Genomic DNA, 18,897 nt, shown 5'->3' with positions numbered 1-18,897 from the left:
GTTTTCTTTAATAATCGTAAATTTCATGAATGGTGTTTACTATAATCGTAAATTTCATGAATGGTGTTTACTATAATCGTAAATTTCATGAATGGTGTTTACTATAATCGTAAATTTCATGAATGGTGCTTACTATAATCGTAAATTTCATGAATGGTGCTTACTATAATCGTAAATTTCATGAATGGTGTTTACTATAATCGTAAATTTCATGAATGGTGCTTACTATAATCGTAAGTTCATGAATGGTGTTTACTATAATCGTAAATTTCATGAATGGTGTTTACTATAATCGTAAATTTCATGAATGGTGCTTACTATAATCGTAAATTTCATGAATGGTGTTTACTATAATCGTGAATTTCATAATCGAATTTCATGAATGGTGTTTACTATAATCGTAAATTTCATGAATGGTGTTTACTATAATCGTAAATTTCATGAATGGTGTTTACTATAATCGTAAATTTCATGAATGTGTTTACTATAATCGTAAATTTCATGAATGGTGTTTACTATAATCGTAAATTTCATGAATGGTGTTTACTATAATCGTAAATTTTTACTATAATCGTAAATTTCATGGTGTTTACTATAATCGTAAATTTCATGAATGGTGCTTACTATAATCGTAAATTTCATGAATGGTGTTTACTATAATCGTATAATCATAAATTTCATAATCGAAATTTCATGAATGGTGCTTACTATAATCGTAAATTTCATGAATGGTAAATTTCATGAATGGTTACTATAATCGTAAATTTCATGAATGGTGCTTACTATAATCGTAAATTTCATGAATGGTGTTTACTATAATCGTAAATTTCATGAATGGTGTTTACTATAATCGTAAATTTCATGAATGGTGTTTACTATAATCGTAAATTTCATGAATGGTGCTTACTATAATCGTAAATTTCATGAATGGTGCTTACTATAATCGTAAATTTCATGAATGATAATCGTAAATTGCTTACTACTATAATCGTAAATTTCATGAATGGTGTTTACTTAATCTATAATCGTAAATTTCATGAATGGTGTTTACTATAATCGTAAAATTTCATAATCGAAATTTCATGAATGTGTTTACTATAATCGTAAATTTCATGAATCGTAAATTTCATGAATGGTGTTTACTATAATCGTAAATTTCATGAATGGTGCTTACTATAATCGTAAATTTCATGAATGGTGCTTACTATAATCGTAAATTTCATGAATGGTGCTTACTATAATCGTAAATTTCATGAATGGTGCTTACTATAATCGTAAATTTCATGAATGGTGTTTACTATAATCGTAAATTTCATGAATGGTGTTTACTATAATCGCAAGTTGGCTCCATCACTGACGTCTTGTATTAAACATTTCAGTTTTGAAATGTCGCCTTGCAGATTGCACACAAGATATGGATCTACCTTTTTTAATATGCAGTTTTAAAAAGCTTAATGTGTTTCTTGATCTCTTTGCTGATGTTCCATATCTGGTATTTTAAAAATGACGTGATTAATGTAACGTAACATTATCAAACATTTTCATTTCAAAGCTGTATTAAAGGTTTCTTCACTTGAAGAATTTTTTCATGTTTTGTGTTTGAAGTTTCTCGTGTGAAATGACACTACGTTGTTTAAGAGGTTCCTTAGTAGATATTATGTTAAAGATTCAAGATAATGTATCAGTGCAGTATGTTTCTCTATTCAGTATTCTTCTTTACAAAACGATGAATATTTTGTGTTTTCTTAATGCTATCCATGTTTACTTATATACGAGTATATATATATATATATATATATATATATATATATATATATATATATATATATATATATATATATATATATATATATATATATATATATATATATGATTCGCATATTTCCCTCTGTTTTGTAACAATCACACAATATTCCTCAGGGTCATTAAATATCCTTTTATACTGATTGTTTTCTGGAACACAGATGTAATTTTCTCTTTGCTTTCATTCTTTCACCAACAAGTTTGTGTTATGTAATGTCGTTTGTGTATCACTCCTTCTTGAATCGCATTAGCATCGCTCACTTAGGACCATCGACATCCTCTAAATATTTTTGCCAAAAGAAACTCCGACGCTCATTCGAAATGCTGGTCTTGAGAACAGTCATGGCAGTTTGTGAAGCGGTTAATGCAATCGAGGCATTTATTTTCAGATTTTCATTTCCCGGTCACTCGTGCACGTTTTCCCTTACCGATAAATATCATTGCCAAATGTGAGGCTTGTATTCTCGCACAAAGAGAGAGAGAGAGAGAGAGAGAGAGAGAGAGAGAGAGAGTGTCGAAGAGCGGATATTTCACCAACACAAGATCTAATGAAGTTTTCGCCAACGTTTAGGAATCGGCATGAACGAACGGATCTTGTATTTGAATCTCGATGCGACATTGTCCTTAGTTATTGTCAAAAGAAGAGCGGATAAGCCCTTGTTTTTAACCTGGCCTCTGTTGAACAGGATAATAATATCACACGCTACAGTTCTTTGTACATCATGCTCGCGAATGCGAAGGGTGATTGCAGTGATGCCTTTGAATTCTTTGTGGTGCCTGTCTATGTCTGTGAGATCCCACCTGTTGAAACACTTGCATCACAATCACTTTGGAATCTGATGGGTTCCATCAACTATTAACCAATAACTGGTTGCAAGGCCGTTGAGAAAAGACTGCATCAAGATGACAGCAGCTGGGTCAAAGACTACGCAGGTAGAAGTCGAGAACAGCAATTACGACCCAACTCCATCTGTATCAATAACTCTCAAAATCATAAGCCTTACGACCACTCCAGGAAGATGGATCATAGGACGATCTGTAAGGCTTAACCTGACGGAGTCCCTTTGTACATCAAGAGAAAACTTATGTTACACAAGGAGAGAAAAAAGAGGTGATCAATGTCGTGTACAATTTCCCTTATTCTGAAAGGGTCCGCTTCTCGCAGTAATAGGTGCATCTGGCGCGCACCTTCCCTCTGTTCTGAAAGGGCAAGTTTCCAGTGGCGTGTCAGGTAAATTCTTGATGGAAACTCCAGGCTAGACGGCCTCCTCAAAGGGACTGTCATCATCGTCGAACGTCAGTCTCCTTTGATCGATCGTTACGTTACAGCAAAAGCTGTATCGGTTGCGAAACAGAAACCAACTGTAATATTCAGGGTTCACTGAACTGCCAATAACCGTCCACCGTTTGATAAACAATCGAATGTTGTTTGAGATTTCTTCGTTCCAGTGCTTGTTAGTTACGAAGCATTAGATATTTCCCTGTATGAAAGATTGTGGTTGTAATTGTAATTGTGAATTTTCATTAGAGGAGTTTGTTATTGTTATTACTGGTTGCAGTGGTACCAGTGCTATTAACAGTACCAAGACGAGAGGTCTAAATTTTTATCACTTTTTGTTAATGTTGACGGCTCCAATGTATTTATGGTTCTGAAAATTTTTGTTATTGGGTAAAAAAAGGAAAGCTGGCGACCACAAGAAGTTGAGGGACATTGTAATTAGGAATGGTAGGAGAAAATATTATGTCAAGAACCCGATGGATGACTTTGAAGATCAGGTCTGTTGGGAAGCAATTATTCTTAAATTGCTGAAACAATTTAACGTTGAAAAGCAGCCCAGTTGAACGTTAAAGTAAAATCTCTGTGTACAAGTATATGTGCGGCATTAATTTTGAAATTAAACACGTAGAAAATGCGCCGAAGTTTCTTCAGCGCAATCGAGTTTTCTGTACAGCGTATAATCAAGGCCAAAGAAAATAGATGCTATCTTTCGGTGGTCTCGGTATAATGCTGCATGATCCGCGGCCCATGAATCTTCAACCACCGCCCGGTGATGGCATGCCCCATATCGTTGCTAGACGCACTATTAAGGCTAACTTTAACCTTAAATTATATAAAAACTACTGAGGCTAGAGAGCTGCAATTTGGTATGTTTGATGATTGGAGGGTGGATGATCAACATACCAATTTGCAGCCCTCTAGCCTCAGTAGTTTTTAAGATCTGAGGGCGGACGGACGGGCAGGCAAAGCCGGCACAATAGTTTTACAGAAAACTGTAAAAGTTGACGGTAAGACCCTTAGACGTCATCTTCCTGGGAATGGCAGTATTAAAATGATCGTGCCCTTTTGAAACTGAAACATCTAAATAAAGCTAACTTACCTCCATATTACTTTTTCAGAAGAAACTTGATGTTGCCATATGTATACACACACACACACACACACACATATATATATATATATATATATATATATATATATATATATATATATATATATATATATATAGAGAGAGAGAGAGAGAGAGAGAGAGAGAGAGAGAATTTGCACGTGTATCCTAGTAGGTGTATTTGAGAGACACAGCCTACCTCAAACAAGATACACATTTAATTATTTATTTAAGTAGGGAATTTCACATCTGTACATTATATATTTATATATATATATATATATATATATATATATATATATATATATATTTATATATATATAAAATTTTTTTTTTTTTTTTTTTTTTTTTTTTTGAAGGAATTCCCGAGGTCATATCTGAGCATTTCGGTGAACTCGGGACGTGAGATGAAGTTTTCCCCTCTTTGATTTATAAATCTGAAGGCAGTGATTTTTCGTCGGCAGACGCAGGAATGGAGGAAGTGGTGGGCCAAACTTTCAGCCGAATTCGTATGCGAAGTGAGAAAGGATACACAAACTTCCGATAAACACATTTAAAGTTATCGCTGCCTAAGGAACCTGCTGGTCTTTGCATTGTAATTCGGGGGAATGTTATTCGTGCTTTGTTTAATTTACAGTCCTATCTTTCATAAATAATTAGCGCGACTTTGCGGACTGAGTGGTGAGCGGCTGTTGAGAGAAGACGGTTTTGGCGATTGTCACAGACTGATTGTTAGGAAGATCGTAAGTTTATACCATTACGGTTTCATTTCGACTTGATCATCTGATCACTCACATACAGATACCTGTTGTCATTTCTTCAGGCGCTGTTCATTTGGTGGTCTCCGTTATATGAGTTTGAACTCCCAGATTTACAGAGAAGGGAATGTTTAAAATTAACGCTAAGAGGTTCGATTGCTCAGTCATATTTTGTGTGTTTGTATATTTTTGTTTTGTGACAGGAAGTTCAAGGAAGCAGTCGAAATGAAACGCTGGTTTTGATTAACTCTTGTTTTTTTATTATATTATGACACGGAGAGATCGACAGATAGATAGATAGATAGATAGATAGATAGATAGATAGATAGATAGATAGATAGATAGATAGACAGATAGAAATTTGAAATAAAGTTTATCTCTGTACAATGCCGATTCTTCACAGTTTAAAACTGAGTTTTTTTTTTTTTATCAAATTGAAATTTTTGGATTACAGTAGAGAAATATACAGATGATTTCCAGAATTATATATAAAACATTTTAATATTCATTTTATGACTGATGTATAACAGATATACGTATAATCAGTTGCTCTGTGCAACAGGACGCCAAAAGGGATGTACTTATTTGATTCAAAACCATTTGATGATCAGGTGGAATACGTTGTCTCAGGCACTCCTTTCGACTTCCTATTGCACAGAGCAACTGTTTACACGCATAATCTCTTTTAAATGAATTCGCCCATGCCTTGTAAATCGCTAAATAACCGGACTTAATTTTACTTTATCCCGTCCTTTCTTTAAAAATAATATCAGAAAAATCGTCCAGATGTTATCGCAACGTTCTCGTGTTTCTGTCGTTGGATTTTATTCTACCTTAATTAATATGACGCCTTTTTTTGAATCTTTTATTCGTAACATCTCTATTGAATATCTCAGGTTACGTTATAATTTAATTTTAGCTCTTAAATAAATATTCATTGCCATGGTCGGATGGGAAATGATCTCATTGACCGGTAAATTCCCCGGTATGTAGATAAACAACTGTGTGTGTGTGTGTGTGTATGTGTGTAAATGCGCGCGCAGCACGCTCCCGTATGCTAAATATTCCTCCAGTTAGGAGCATATGAATTTATCGCCTCCCGCCGAAGACGCGGCTGTTATTCAGTAACTTCTGTTTGGTCATGTTTTTGAGAATAATGACCCTTGAAGTTCATAAAGTGAAGCGCCAGAAGTTTCTCGTGCTTGAAGTGATATTGCATTTCGCTGCGAAGTTTGCCTCTGCTTCTTCTTCTTCTTCTTCTTCTTCTTCTTCTTGCGCTGTGGGGGCTACTACTTTTCGGCGATGGGCAATGTCGCCTCGAGTCTTACTCCCTGTGAAATATTTTTGATATATTATTATTATTATTATTATTATTATTATTATTATTATTATTATTATTATTATTATATATATATATATATATATATATATATATATATATATATATATATATATATATATGACACGAAACGGGCTCAGGACCGATGTTCTAATGACTTTGTACAACTTACCTTCTGTACCTTACATTATCAGCTCAACATATTTCTGTTCCTCGCTGGGTGACCGGGTTCCGTTCTCAGCTACCACTCTGTTGGTCGCGAGTTCGAATCTCCGACCGACCAGTGAAGAACAAGAGGAATTTGTTCCTGGTGATAGAAATTCATTTCTCGCTATAATGTGGTTCGGATTCCACAATAAGCTGTAGGTCCCGTTGCTAGGTAACCAGTTGGTTCTTAGCCACGTAAAAATAAATCTAATCCTTCGGGCCAGCCCTAGGAGAGCTGTTAATCAGCTCAGTGGTCTGGTTAAACTAAGATATACTTTTCAACATATTTCTCGCAGTCTAATCTACCAAAACCTTTTTCTAGGTGTGGATACACTAAGCAAAGCTATTTCTATCCACTTCCGAGTTCTCAAATAGTCTTCATAACAGATATTTCAGTCACACAATCTCCTTCTGGTTTCAACCGGCACTGCTCTTCACCGGTCAGTCCTTCTGTCCTCTTTCTTACTATCTCAGTCAGATTCTTACCGTACACCTTACATAGGATACAGTGGTGTACTTTGCAATGTTATGGACAGTAAATGAGAGACCAATGTTATGGACAGTAAATGAGAGACCAATTTTATGGACAGTAAATGAGAGACCAATTTTATGGACAGCAAGTGAGAGACCAATTTTATGGACAGTAAATGAGAGACCATTGTTCTGGACAGTAAATGAGAGACCAATGTTCTGGACAGTAAATGAGAGACCAGTTTTATGGACAGTAAATGAAAGACCAATGTTGTGGACAGTAAATGAAAGACCAATGTTGTTGACAGTAAATGAGAGACCAGTGTTGTGAACATTCAATGAGAGACCAATGTTCTGGACAGTAAATGAAAGAACAGTGTTGTAGACAGTAAATGGGTGACCAATGTTATGGCCAGTCAATGAGATACCAGTGTTATGGACAGTAAATGAGAGACCAATGTTTTGGACAGTAATGAGAGACCAATGTTTTGGACAGTAAATGAGAGACCAGTGTTGTGGACGGTAAATGAGAGAGAAATGTTATGAACAGTAAATGAGAGACCAATGTTGTGGACATTAAATGAAAGACCAATTTTATGGACAGTAAACGAGAGACCAGTGTTATGAGCAGTAAATGAGAGACCAATGTTTTGGACAGTAAATGAGAGTATCTCAGTTGATTTATGGTTCCTACTGAAACAAATCGTTTAGGAGAAGGAAGGAGGTTTGAGAAATGTTTAGCATCTGAATAAAAAGATAAATTGAACGATAAACCTATAAAGAAAATTCTTTTAATCGATATCAATTACTATTTAAGCATAATTTTCACATACCTTTCAAATTAGTCGTTTGTTGCTAAGGGACGATTCTACATCTCTTACTTCAAATACTGATTCCTAGTTCAGACTTGCTTTTGAAGCACCAAATAGTTCATTTCCTCACAGTCAGTGGAAAGTGGAAGGGAAGCTTGCAACGTTGCTTCTCGAAATAGTTTATAAACTAAAGGTGTATTGCCAATGCTTTTCTTAACTGTGTACAGTGTAGATATTCCGTGTACTGCTGAAGTATACTTTCATGGAACCACTACTGTGTGGCAGTGTTTGTGCAAATGGTAACAGCAGTTTTTTTTTTTTTTTTGTGAATATCGGATTTCTTACAAACATGGAATGCATAAAGTGTAGTGTATTTGCTAACTGTAGGGGTTCTGGGAAATGTAATTTTTTTGTTTATTATTTTTATAATTAACTTTTTACATTCTATTTACCAAATGTTTACCTTTCTACGTATATTTGTCAAATGTTCTTTCAGAACTCATCAATGAATCGTGCGTGAAAATTTTGCTGTTTGAATAGCTTAATGATTTTATTACTTATTTAGAGCCTGCTGTATTTTGTAGTCTGTATTAGCAAGCCGTAATTAGGGTGTGTGTGTGTATATATATGTGTGTAACGTCGACTGGAGTTGCTGGGCATGTTCTGTGTCCTGGGATCGTGACCCGACAGTACCAATCCATTTATCACTTATAAATTCCCCTTCGATGATAATTCTCCTTCGGAGATATTCCCGAGGTAGCGTGAATTTGGTATTAAGCGACATTTGTAGCTTCATGATTGTATATGTGTGTATTATATATATATATATATATATATATATATATATATATATATATATATATATATATATATATATATGTATGTGTATATATATATGTGTGTGTGTGTGTACACACCCAGGGATCAGGTAGTTTAATCAGGATTGCCTCATATACTCGATCGCACTCCTTTCTAGTGCTTCCAAATTATACTAAATTATATTAGGATCCTACTCAGTATTGTCTCTCTGTGGCCAAACCAAATCAAACACTGATCCATCTTTCTCTATAAGCTGCTCTCTATATCAGATAATTTACCTGTGCAATATGCAACTTTTTTCTTTTTCTTAACAACCGAAAATTTAATTCTTTTTCGTGTTATTTAAATCCAGATTATATGTCTGTGTATCCATCTCTCTCTCTCTCTCTCTCTCTCTCTCTCTCTCTCTCTCTCTCTCTCTCTCTCTCTCTCTCTCTCATGCGAAGAATAGCTTCGAGTTTTGAACTGTGTGGCTGAAAGTCTTCCTTTACAATTAAATATTTCTAAATTGTTTAGCTTTACAAAACATCTACATCCGCATCCGCGAGGATAGGGTCATCAAATATCCGCATCCGCAAATTTGAAAGACTGATATCCGCATTCGCATCCTCTTCCGCATCCGCAAATCCCATTTTCAGACCTGATACATTTCTAGTGTACAGTACATGTATATATATATATATATATATATATATATATATATATATATATATATATATATATATATATATATATATATATATATGTATATATATATATATATATATATATATATATATATATATATATGAAAATTGTACAACTGAGAGAGATGAAAAGGACGAATATGGAGGACCCCCGTATTTGTATTTGACATCACTGACCTAAATCCCAAATGGCGGAAATGGTCCTTTGAGGTTAAGCCTCTTCTTCCACCTCCCCCCTCCCCCCCCCACACCCTTTTTCTTTTGGCCACCGGTCAATTAAGTTTACTGAATAAGAGGGTGCGTCTTTGGCCCCTGAGTCTACGGAACTCATCTCCCAACAATTAGGTTTTCAAAAGGATGGTTGTTCTCCTTATATTCTTCTGTTTATTTTAGATATATATATATATATATATATATATATATATATATATATATATATATATATATATATATATATATATATATATATATATATATATATATATATATATATATATTATTGTTCTCAGGTGTTATTTATTTTTTATTCATTCATTTATAACATTAGCATATCAATCACTCTTTGCTTTCAAGAGTTCTGGTCACTAAGAATTCAGGGTAACCCAAATTGTTTTTCAGCTAACAAAACTATAACTTATTTCATTATCAAGGTAGTTTGGTTCACAGTACCTCAATGCTCTTAGAAATTCATAATAACCAATATAGGCTCTATACTACGGTTGTAAAAATAATGCATATAGTTATGTATGAAAGCTCTTTCTATAAACACTTATCCAAAAACACTTTAAATTTCGACATTACTGTATATCCAAGAAAGGAATTTATGAATTCTCTGCTTTCCAAATGAGAGTAATGGAGTCTCCCTTTTCAACTATTCCAGCTCAAAATTCCCTAACTAACGACTAACGAGGACATTTGATTAATGCTGAGATGATATCTATACCCCGCTTCCCCTTAATAATGACTTGCTAGGGAATATTAAACGAAAAAGTACATAAAGGTTGACTGAAATATGTGAAAGGTGGACCCATTATAACGGCTTGGGTGTGATGATTCGAAATTGCATATTAAATGCTGAAAAGAATTAGTCAACACTTACTGAAAAAGTTTATGAATTTTCCGTATTTGCAGAGCAGATAAGAATAAGATATATATAGTTATATTTATATATATATATATATATATATATATATATATATATATATATATATATATATATATATATATATATATATATATATATATATATATATATATATATATATATATGTATATGTAGTTTGTGTCTGTGTTGATTCATGTTTCCATTTCCAACAAACCATACAAGTTTCACTCTCATTTTTTTATGCTAAATACATCACGTTGTCCTTCAATCTGTAATCATACATTTTCCAAATTCAAACAACTTCTTCCCTGACAATTTCAGCCTTTACTAGTTTCATTTTCTCTATGCTAAATACATCACGTTCTCCTTCAATATGCAATCATACATTTTCCAAATTCTAACAACCTCTTCCCCGACCCATTTCAGCCTCTACAAAAACAACGACATCGTGAGGAGCAAGATGCATTACGACAAGAACATCACTCGGGTCGAGGCCGAGATCGTCGTGACACCTGGCGACAATAAGGCTGAGATTACCTGTCAGGCGAGCAATGAGGTCACGACCACTCCCTTGAAGACGTCTGCTAGACTCTCGGTCCTGTGTGAGTAGATTTCGGGTTGGTCCTCTTGGTTACGTGAGTCTCTCTCTCTCTCTCTCTCTCTCTCTCTCTCTCTCTCTCTCTCTCCATATATCGGTCTTGTGTGAGTAGATTTCAGGTGGTTCTCTTGGTTTGATGAATCTCTCTCTCTCTCTCTCTCTCTCTCTCTCTCTCTCTCTCTATATATATATATATATATATATATATATATATATATATATATATATATATATATATATATATATATATATATATATATATATATATATATATATATATTATATTTTATTTATATTCACAACACATGTCTTCCCCGTGCTTTATTTTCCACAATCTCCATCCAGCTATAGCCTCCCTTCTTATGAGAGTCTGGGTCTTCCAATTTTCCCGGTACCTAAGGAAGCCAGGCTGATATATACCACGCAGGGATTGTGCGAACAACATGTCCAGACCATCTTCATCTCCCGTTCATTATGATTTCAACTACGTGATAGAATTTTCATAGTTTCCCTTTGTTATTGTTTCCAAGTTTGTCTTACTACTGACTCTTAATATTCTTCCTGAGGGTTAATAGCAGATCGACACACGCACTCACACACACACTCACACACACACACACACACACACACACACACACACACACACACATATATATATATATATATATATATATATATATATATATATATATATATATATATATATATATATATATATATATATGTATATATATATATATAAATTATATATATATATATATATATATATATATATATATATATATATATATATATATATATATATATATATATATATATATATATAATCACAGAGAATAGATAACACAAAGTACAATATGTATAGCCTACATCATACTCAAAATTTATGAAATACCATAAAACACCTCAACAACACATTAAATACAGAAACATCAAAATAACTGCACCCCCGTTAAAAAAAAACATCCCATAATCATACGAATAATAATAATAAAAAAAAACAGATTAAAAATAAAAACGTGATCAGAACAAGCTCGAGGAACCTCCTTCCTCCCTCGAGTTTCGTTTCCGTTACATAAGTCTCGGACCATCACTCTCTGCCAGCGGCTAGTTCTTTCAACCCCGGCTTCTCCCAGGCGGCCTTACGTCATCTATCTTCTATCCATCCACTCCACCTTCCATTATCTTTCGAGCAGACATTGTGCGCTCACCGATCCTTTCCAGGGATCTCCCAGAAGTCGAGGATTTGTGGCCCAAGATATTAAAACTTGGCAACACTGCTTCTTGTACTGCTTGTGCTTGTTTGTGTCGTGAACACTTTCGTGGTTGCAGATGTATGTATGTGTGCATGTATGTATGTATGTATGTATATATATATATATGTATATATATATATATATATATATATATATATATATATATATATATATATATATATATATATATATATATATCTTTCAAACATTTAGCTACAAATGTTGTTGAATATCAGATTTACTCAAACTCGAATAACATACGCCGAAGGGGGAATTATAAGCGATAAGCTGTCCGTCACCAGGGGGACTCGAACCACCGAATGGTTGGGGAACGTCGAATAGCGTCACTGAAAAGTCGTTGTTCGCCAGCTGTTCGGTGGTTCGAGTCCCCCTGGTGACGGATCGCTTATCACTTATAAATTCACAATCAGGTTATGTACATAATTCTTAGGTTGCGTGAAGTTGATCTTGAACGACATTTGTAGCTTAATGTTTGTGAATACAAAAAAAGTTACGGTGTATGTGACCAACATATATATATATATATATATATATATATATATATAAATATTAAAAAATATAATATATATATGTATAGGTATATGTGTATGTGTATGTGCTTGTGCCTCTCCTGTCTCTGTTTGTGTGTGAGGGTTTTGCCTGTTAAAAATACACAAACACATTAAACTCATATACATCTGCGCGTGGCCATCTGCGTATATGTTGAGTTTGTTTGCTTTTAAAACCACACAAAACCAACTTTATTCACATTTATTTCTGCAAATACCTCCACTGTATCCTGTTCGCATGCGCATAGTAGCAAAAGCAACAGTAAAGAAAAACAAATAAAAATCACCAATTCTTAAAAATCCATTTTTTATATTGATATTTTCAATCAAGAATTCGTTTACCTCTTTCTAATAAGGATGTGACAATTGGAACTGAACTCAACTTATTATTTGCCTCTTCGAGTCCAGGTGCGTGCCAGAACGCAGCAGACTCTTCTTCTTTAAAAAAAAAACAACTCGAAAGGAACAGAAAGAAGACCAGATCATGACATTACGAGGGGAATTACTTACGAAACAGCTCTTGACAGCAGTACGCCCCGCGCCATATTTGCCGTTAGGCGGCCGATCTAATATTACCCCCTCGGCTCTAATAGGGATCGTATGTGCCTCTGAACAGGAGGAGGGAAAAAAAAAAAAAAAACAAAAGAGGTCCTGGTGTTGTGGTTTCCCTTCTTCCTCCTCCTCCTCCTCCTCCTCCTCCTCCTGGTGGCGGCGGTGTTGGCGGATGTCTCTTCCCCGGGCAAATAATGAAACGAATCATGGCCTGGAATTTGATTGCGGGTAAGGAGAGATGGACATTAATGAAAGGAAAGACATTGGAGAGGCGTTTGTTTTCAGTGTTTTGGAAGGTTTCCTGGGAGGATCAGGGCACAGGTTCTGGCTGCTGGGAATTGTGAGGAGAGTGAATGATGTCGAAGCAGGAATTCGAGAATAAATTAGAAAAAATTTTTGAAAAATGCAAGAAAAAAAGACAATTCAGGTAGGCTGGTTGATGGGGCAAAAAACTTTAATAACAGGCGGATACATAAAGGCAGGAATATTTGTTGATCTCATTTTACAGATATTTATGCGTATGACAAATCCAGCTTTTTACAGCGCGCGCGTGCACACACACACACACACACACACACACACACACACTTATAAATGCTTATAGATACATCCGCGTCTGAGATTGTATTTCATGAAAATGGTAGTTCAATTGGATATGAGTTAGAACTACAGCAACGCTATAATTCAATCTATAGTCTGATCCCATTCCATGCTTCACTTTGCTTATATAACGCAGCATTTATTGATTATGAGCATATAAGGACGCTGTGTCTCTCTCACTCTTATATAATTTATAAACAATACTTAATAAATCGTTTTATGTTATCATATGTTAGTTTTCAAGGCCACGCGCTTCAGACCTTTAGTTGTCTAAATCATTTAGACAACATTACACGAAGAGTGGGTTTGTGTTTCCAAAGCGTGGTTATTAGTCAACTTCCCCTAAGTTGCTTTTAAAATAGGACCTTCAGCTTTCTACGTGGGTGGAGGTCCACAGTTATGTATGGCTAAAAAGACAGCCCACTAGCGGGTCCAGGAAAATTTCAATGGGGCCAGGCACCAATTTTCATAAATATATATAAATATATATATATATATATATATATATATATATATATATATATATATATATATATATATATATATATATATATATTATATATATATATATATATATATATATATATATATATATATATATATATATATATATTTATATATATATATACATATATATATATATATATATATATATATATATATATATATATATATATAATTTATAATTTCTTTAATCGATATTTTTATTTTTTCCTATTTTTATATGTCTTATTTATTGTATTATTATCTAAATTTTCAATGTTATTATTTCATAAATATTTTTCACGCGGGGGGGCACGTGCCCAGGTGCCCCCCGCCTTGAATCCGCTAGTGAGATAGCCTGAAGTAAACAGGTACTTGGTTCTTTTGAAAAATCGCACGGTTAGATCGACTGGTACAATTTTTTTTTTTTAATACTGGAAAATTGTAAAAAAAATGTCTTCCTACAGAACTGTTCATCTGATCGCTCGTGTATTTCCGATGGATTGATTTTTCTATCGAGTATTGCGTGTGTCTTTAAATTCTGCTTGTTCGTTATTTTTATTCATATTTATCTAAGTCTCCTTTATTTGTTGCTTTAATCTATTAGTTTTCCTTTAGCAAAATGGCCTTTTAATGATAAAAGATAATTGTACGAGTATTGTTCGAATTCGTGGCTTGATAAACCTCGTTTTTATTCGGTTTCGTAAAATGATAGTCTTTGCACTTTCTCTGCGGATCCTGAGTCTCTCTCTCTCTCTCTCTCTCTCTCTCTCTCTCTCTCTCTCTCTCTCTCTCTCTCTCTCTCTCTTCTTTCATTCACAAACACACATACTTACAGATACACACACACACACACACACACATAATAGACGGATATCCGGTCCTTTTTTTTTTCGTCCCTTCCCCACCCCACAAGAATAAGTAAGATGTATTTTCCAAACAGCAAAACCCATTTTTTGAAAACACAGCTCAGTAAATACAATAACGATAATCCGGTATACCCAGCGTATATATATCTATCGTTTTTTGGAATCATTTTATTCGAACGGTAATGGGGAATCCCCCTTGTTGGGACTATTTTTCACCAACTGCGTTCCTGGGGTAGTTTTTTTTTTTCTTTTTTTTTTGCCCGAGCTTTTTCTAAAGCGTTAATTGGGAAATAGCATTTCGGAGGAAATAAAAATTATTAATTAGTTGAGTTAACCTGAATGTTTATAGTTTCCCCCCCCCCTTTGTTGTGTCTGCAAAGTCATGAAATTGTTCGGCCAACTGAGAAATGGATATTTTGTTTTTCTATTTTGTTTTTTATTATTCACATTATTGTTGCTGTGGGTTTTATTTTGTTTACGATTGTGATCAATTGTGTCTTAGGTTTCACTGAACGCTTAGTGATTCCCAGAATAAAAAAAAATAATAGTCTCCGTATAAAAATGGTTTTGTTTTCTTTGAAAATCAAATGGAAATTTAAAAAAAGAATAAAGAGGAGAAAAAGTACACAGGAATGAGCAAGTGTATATATATATATATATATATATATATATATATATATATATATATATATATATATATATATATATATATATATATATATATATATATTTATATATATATATATATATATTATATAAAGAAAATATTGATATTTTTGCATCTTTGCGATGTTTATTACGCCACTTCCTCTCCAAAGTTTAGCCGTCACTTTTGCCCTCTCTTCATTATTTTGAAGTGATATAACATTTTTTCATTCCCGATTCCAGCGGTCCAGTTCCTTATGAACAGTTTTATACATTACTTACAATACCCGGTCTCTAATGCTTGCCCCAAGCATTAGAAAACATGACATTACTTTTCCAGTGGTTTGCTGGACTCTCTTCAGTTGAAAGCATCTTTCTAATAAGCATGCAATTCAGAAGCTGCCAAAAATTCAGTCACAGTTCAGTTATAGTGTATAATTCTCTCCATTTCGCCTTTAAATATGGGATCATCGTCTTCCAAAATGAATTCTGTAAATAAAGTGAAAGTCCAGGAATTACCCTGGAACTTCTGGTCAGTGGCTTAGCGTTAAGCGACCTATACAGCCTTGTGAAATGCTATTGCCGTTATTTGCGTGTGTGCGCGCTCGCGAGCGTATGTTTGTTTACATGTGCGCGCGGACGCGTATTAGTGTCTTTGTTTGCATGGGCAAGGCGAATTAGAGGTAATATAAGTAAAAAAAAAATTCAAAAAGGGAAAATAAAAATTGGAATTCAGGGACCGAAAAGTCTGAATGAAAAGTGTTGCTCATTGGGTATCTTGAATTGCATGAGAGAGAGAGAGAGAGAGAGAGAGAGAGAGAGAGAGAGAGAGAGAGAGAGAGAGAGAGAGAGAGAGAGGTGGGGAACTGCAGTTCAGTGGATGGAAAGTCTTCATGCAAACAAAGAGTTCATTGGAAATCTTGAATTGTATGAGAGAGAGAGAGAGAGAGAGAGAGAGAGAGAGAGAGAGAGATTGAACTTCAGGTGATGGAAAGTCTTCATGAAAAACGGTGGTCATTGGATATCTTGAATTGCACGAGAGAGAGAGAGAGAGAGAGAAGCAGGAAATTGAAATTCAGTGGATGGTAATTCTTCATGAAAACAAGGAGTTAGTTGGATGTTTTGAATTGCATGAGAGAGAGAGAGAGAGAGAGAGAGAGAGAGAGAGAGATACATTGTCATGGGAGCTCCGGGAGTAAGAACTTCTCTCTGCCAAATTCCTCTGGGGAAGGACCTGAGGAGATTGATGGTGGAGGAGGGAGAAGGACGAGATTTGTCAAGATATATTCAGGACTTATTTTTTACTCTCTCTCTCTCTCTCTCTCTCTCTCTCTCTCTCTCTCTCTCTCTCTCTCTCTCTCTCTCTCTCTCTCTCTCTCAATTCAAGGCATCCAACGAATTCTTGAGTTTTCATAAAGATTTTCCATTTCATGAATTCCAGTTTCTTACTTCTTTTCATTTTCGAACTCTCTCTCTCTCTCTCTCTCTCTCTCTCTCTCTCTCTCTCTCTCTCTCTCTCTCTCTCTCTCTTATTTTTCCTATTCCCTCTCTGTCTTTATTCTCTGTGCGCTTCTCCCTGCCTCTGACTTTTCCTGTTCATCTCTCTCTCTCTCTCTCTCTCTCTCTCTCTCTCTCTCTCTCTCTCTCTCTCTCTCTCTGACTCTTTCTTTTACTTTTCCTATTCTCTCTCTGTCATTATATTTCTCTTAAGAATGAGGCTCCCTGCCTCAGGGCTTTCTGTTATCTTTTTCTCTGTCTCTCTTCTCTTTATTTCTTTCTTTATTTTGATTTCAACTTAGTTATATCTCTCTCTATTGTATTTTGGTCTTAAGAATTCTTTATCATTTATCAATTATTTTCTGTCATTTAGTGCGTTTTTAACCTTGTCTCTCAGTCTTTTATTTCTTTCTTTATTTTGATTTCAACTTTTATAAAAGCATAAAATATTGTTTTCACATTGCAGAAGCCACGATTTAGCTGTTATTCGTCTTCTTTGATCTCCGTGATCTTTCAGCTATTTTTTTGTACGTTGCAACATGTTCAACGATATATCTTTTGAAAAGTCTACGCTGAAGTTTGTCTTTGAAACGAATAATATTGGATAGTATTATACTTAATAATTTTAACTTCCACGTATTGTTTTTTCAAATTCGCAGGTTAACATAGAGGTCAACATTTCTGTAATCAGTACTTTGGAGTTTTTGATAAGTTTTTTCAAAATATTTTTCACCTCGACCTGTTTTGCCAGTTTAATGGGCAAAATTAGATTTATCATCATTTAGTCTGTTCTGAACCTGATACTGCTTTAGACTGAATGAATAGTTGCTCTGAATATTCTTTACCATGTCATTTTTTTTTCAAACAACAGGTCCATTCAGAGGTCAACATTTTCCTTTTCTCTGAATCTGATGAAGCTTAACGAGTTGGTGATTATTTCCCCACGTTAATTTTTGCGTTGCTATTTATTCAAAGCTGTGGATCAATTCATATTCTGCAATAAATAAATTTTAAGTGTAGTTACATTACACAGTTTCATCAGAGCGACCAGCGATGAAATCCCTATTTTATTGTCATAATAATAATTTCTCTGATTTCGGATGTAGGAAGGTAGGCTGCCATCATTTTCTTCGCGTAATTTCCTTGACCTTTCTTCAAAGGTCACAAGCAGTTTTTGCCTTCAGAAATAATGATATGGTTAGTTTACGATTAACTCCCGTTAAAAAAGTGGGAATCAGTATGACTGTTAATTTGACTTCCTCTGAATCAGTATGACTGTTTAATTTGACTTCCTCTGACTCTCTCTCTCTCTCTCTCTCTCTCTCTCTCTCTCTCTCTCTCTCTCTCTCTCTCCTGCTGTTTATTTTTATGTTTCTCTCTGCTGCTATTTATTCTCTCTCTCTCTCTCTCTCTCTCTCTCTCTCTCTCTCTCTCTCTCTCT

At 34.5% G+C, this 18,897-nt stretch overlaps 1 protein-coding gene across 1 annotated transcript in view; it reads left to right on the top strand.

Moving 5' to 3' along the window:
* The window catches only part of LOC136826017 (nephrin-like), a 588,861-nt gene that overhangs the window by 463,772 nt on the left and 106,192 nt on the right, over positions 1-18,897 (top strand). The window contains exon 11 of the mRNA XM_067082876.1: positions 10,814-10,989. Within this exon, the coding sequence (XP_066938977.1) occupies positions 10,814-10,989 (176 nt within the window). The remainder of the gene's footprint in view (positions 1-10,813; positions 10,990-18,897) is intronic.

The sequence above is a fragment of the Macrobrachium rosenbergii genome, chromosome 40 (genome assembly GCF_040412425.1).
Source record: "Macrobrachium rosenbergii isolate ZJJX-2024 chromosome 40, ASM4041242v1, whole genome shotgun sequence".
In the NCBI taxonomy this organism is placed as follows: Eukaryota; Metazoa; Arthropoda; class Malacostraca; order Decapoda; family Palaemonidae; genus Macrobrachium; species Macrobrachium rosenbergii.
This window is presented reverse-complemented; position numbering and strand designations above follow the sequence as displayed.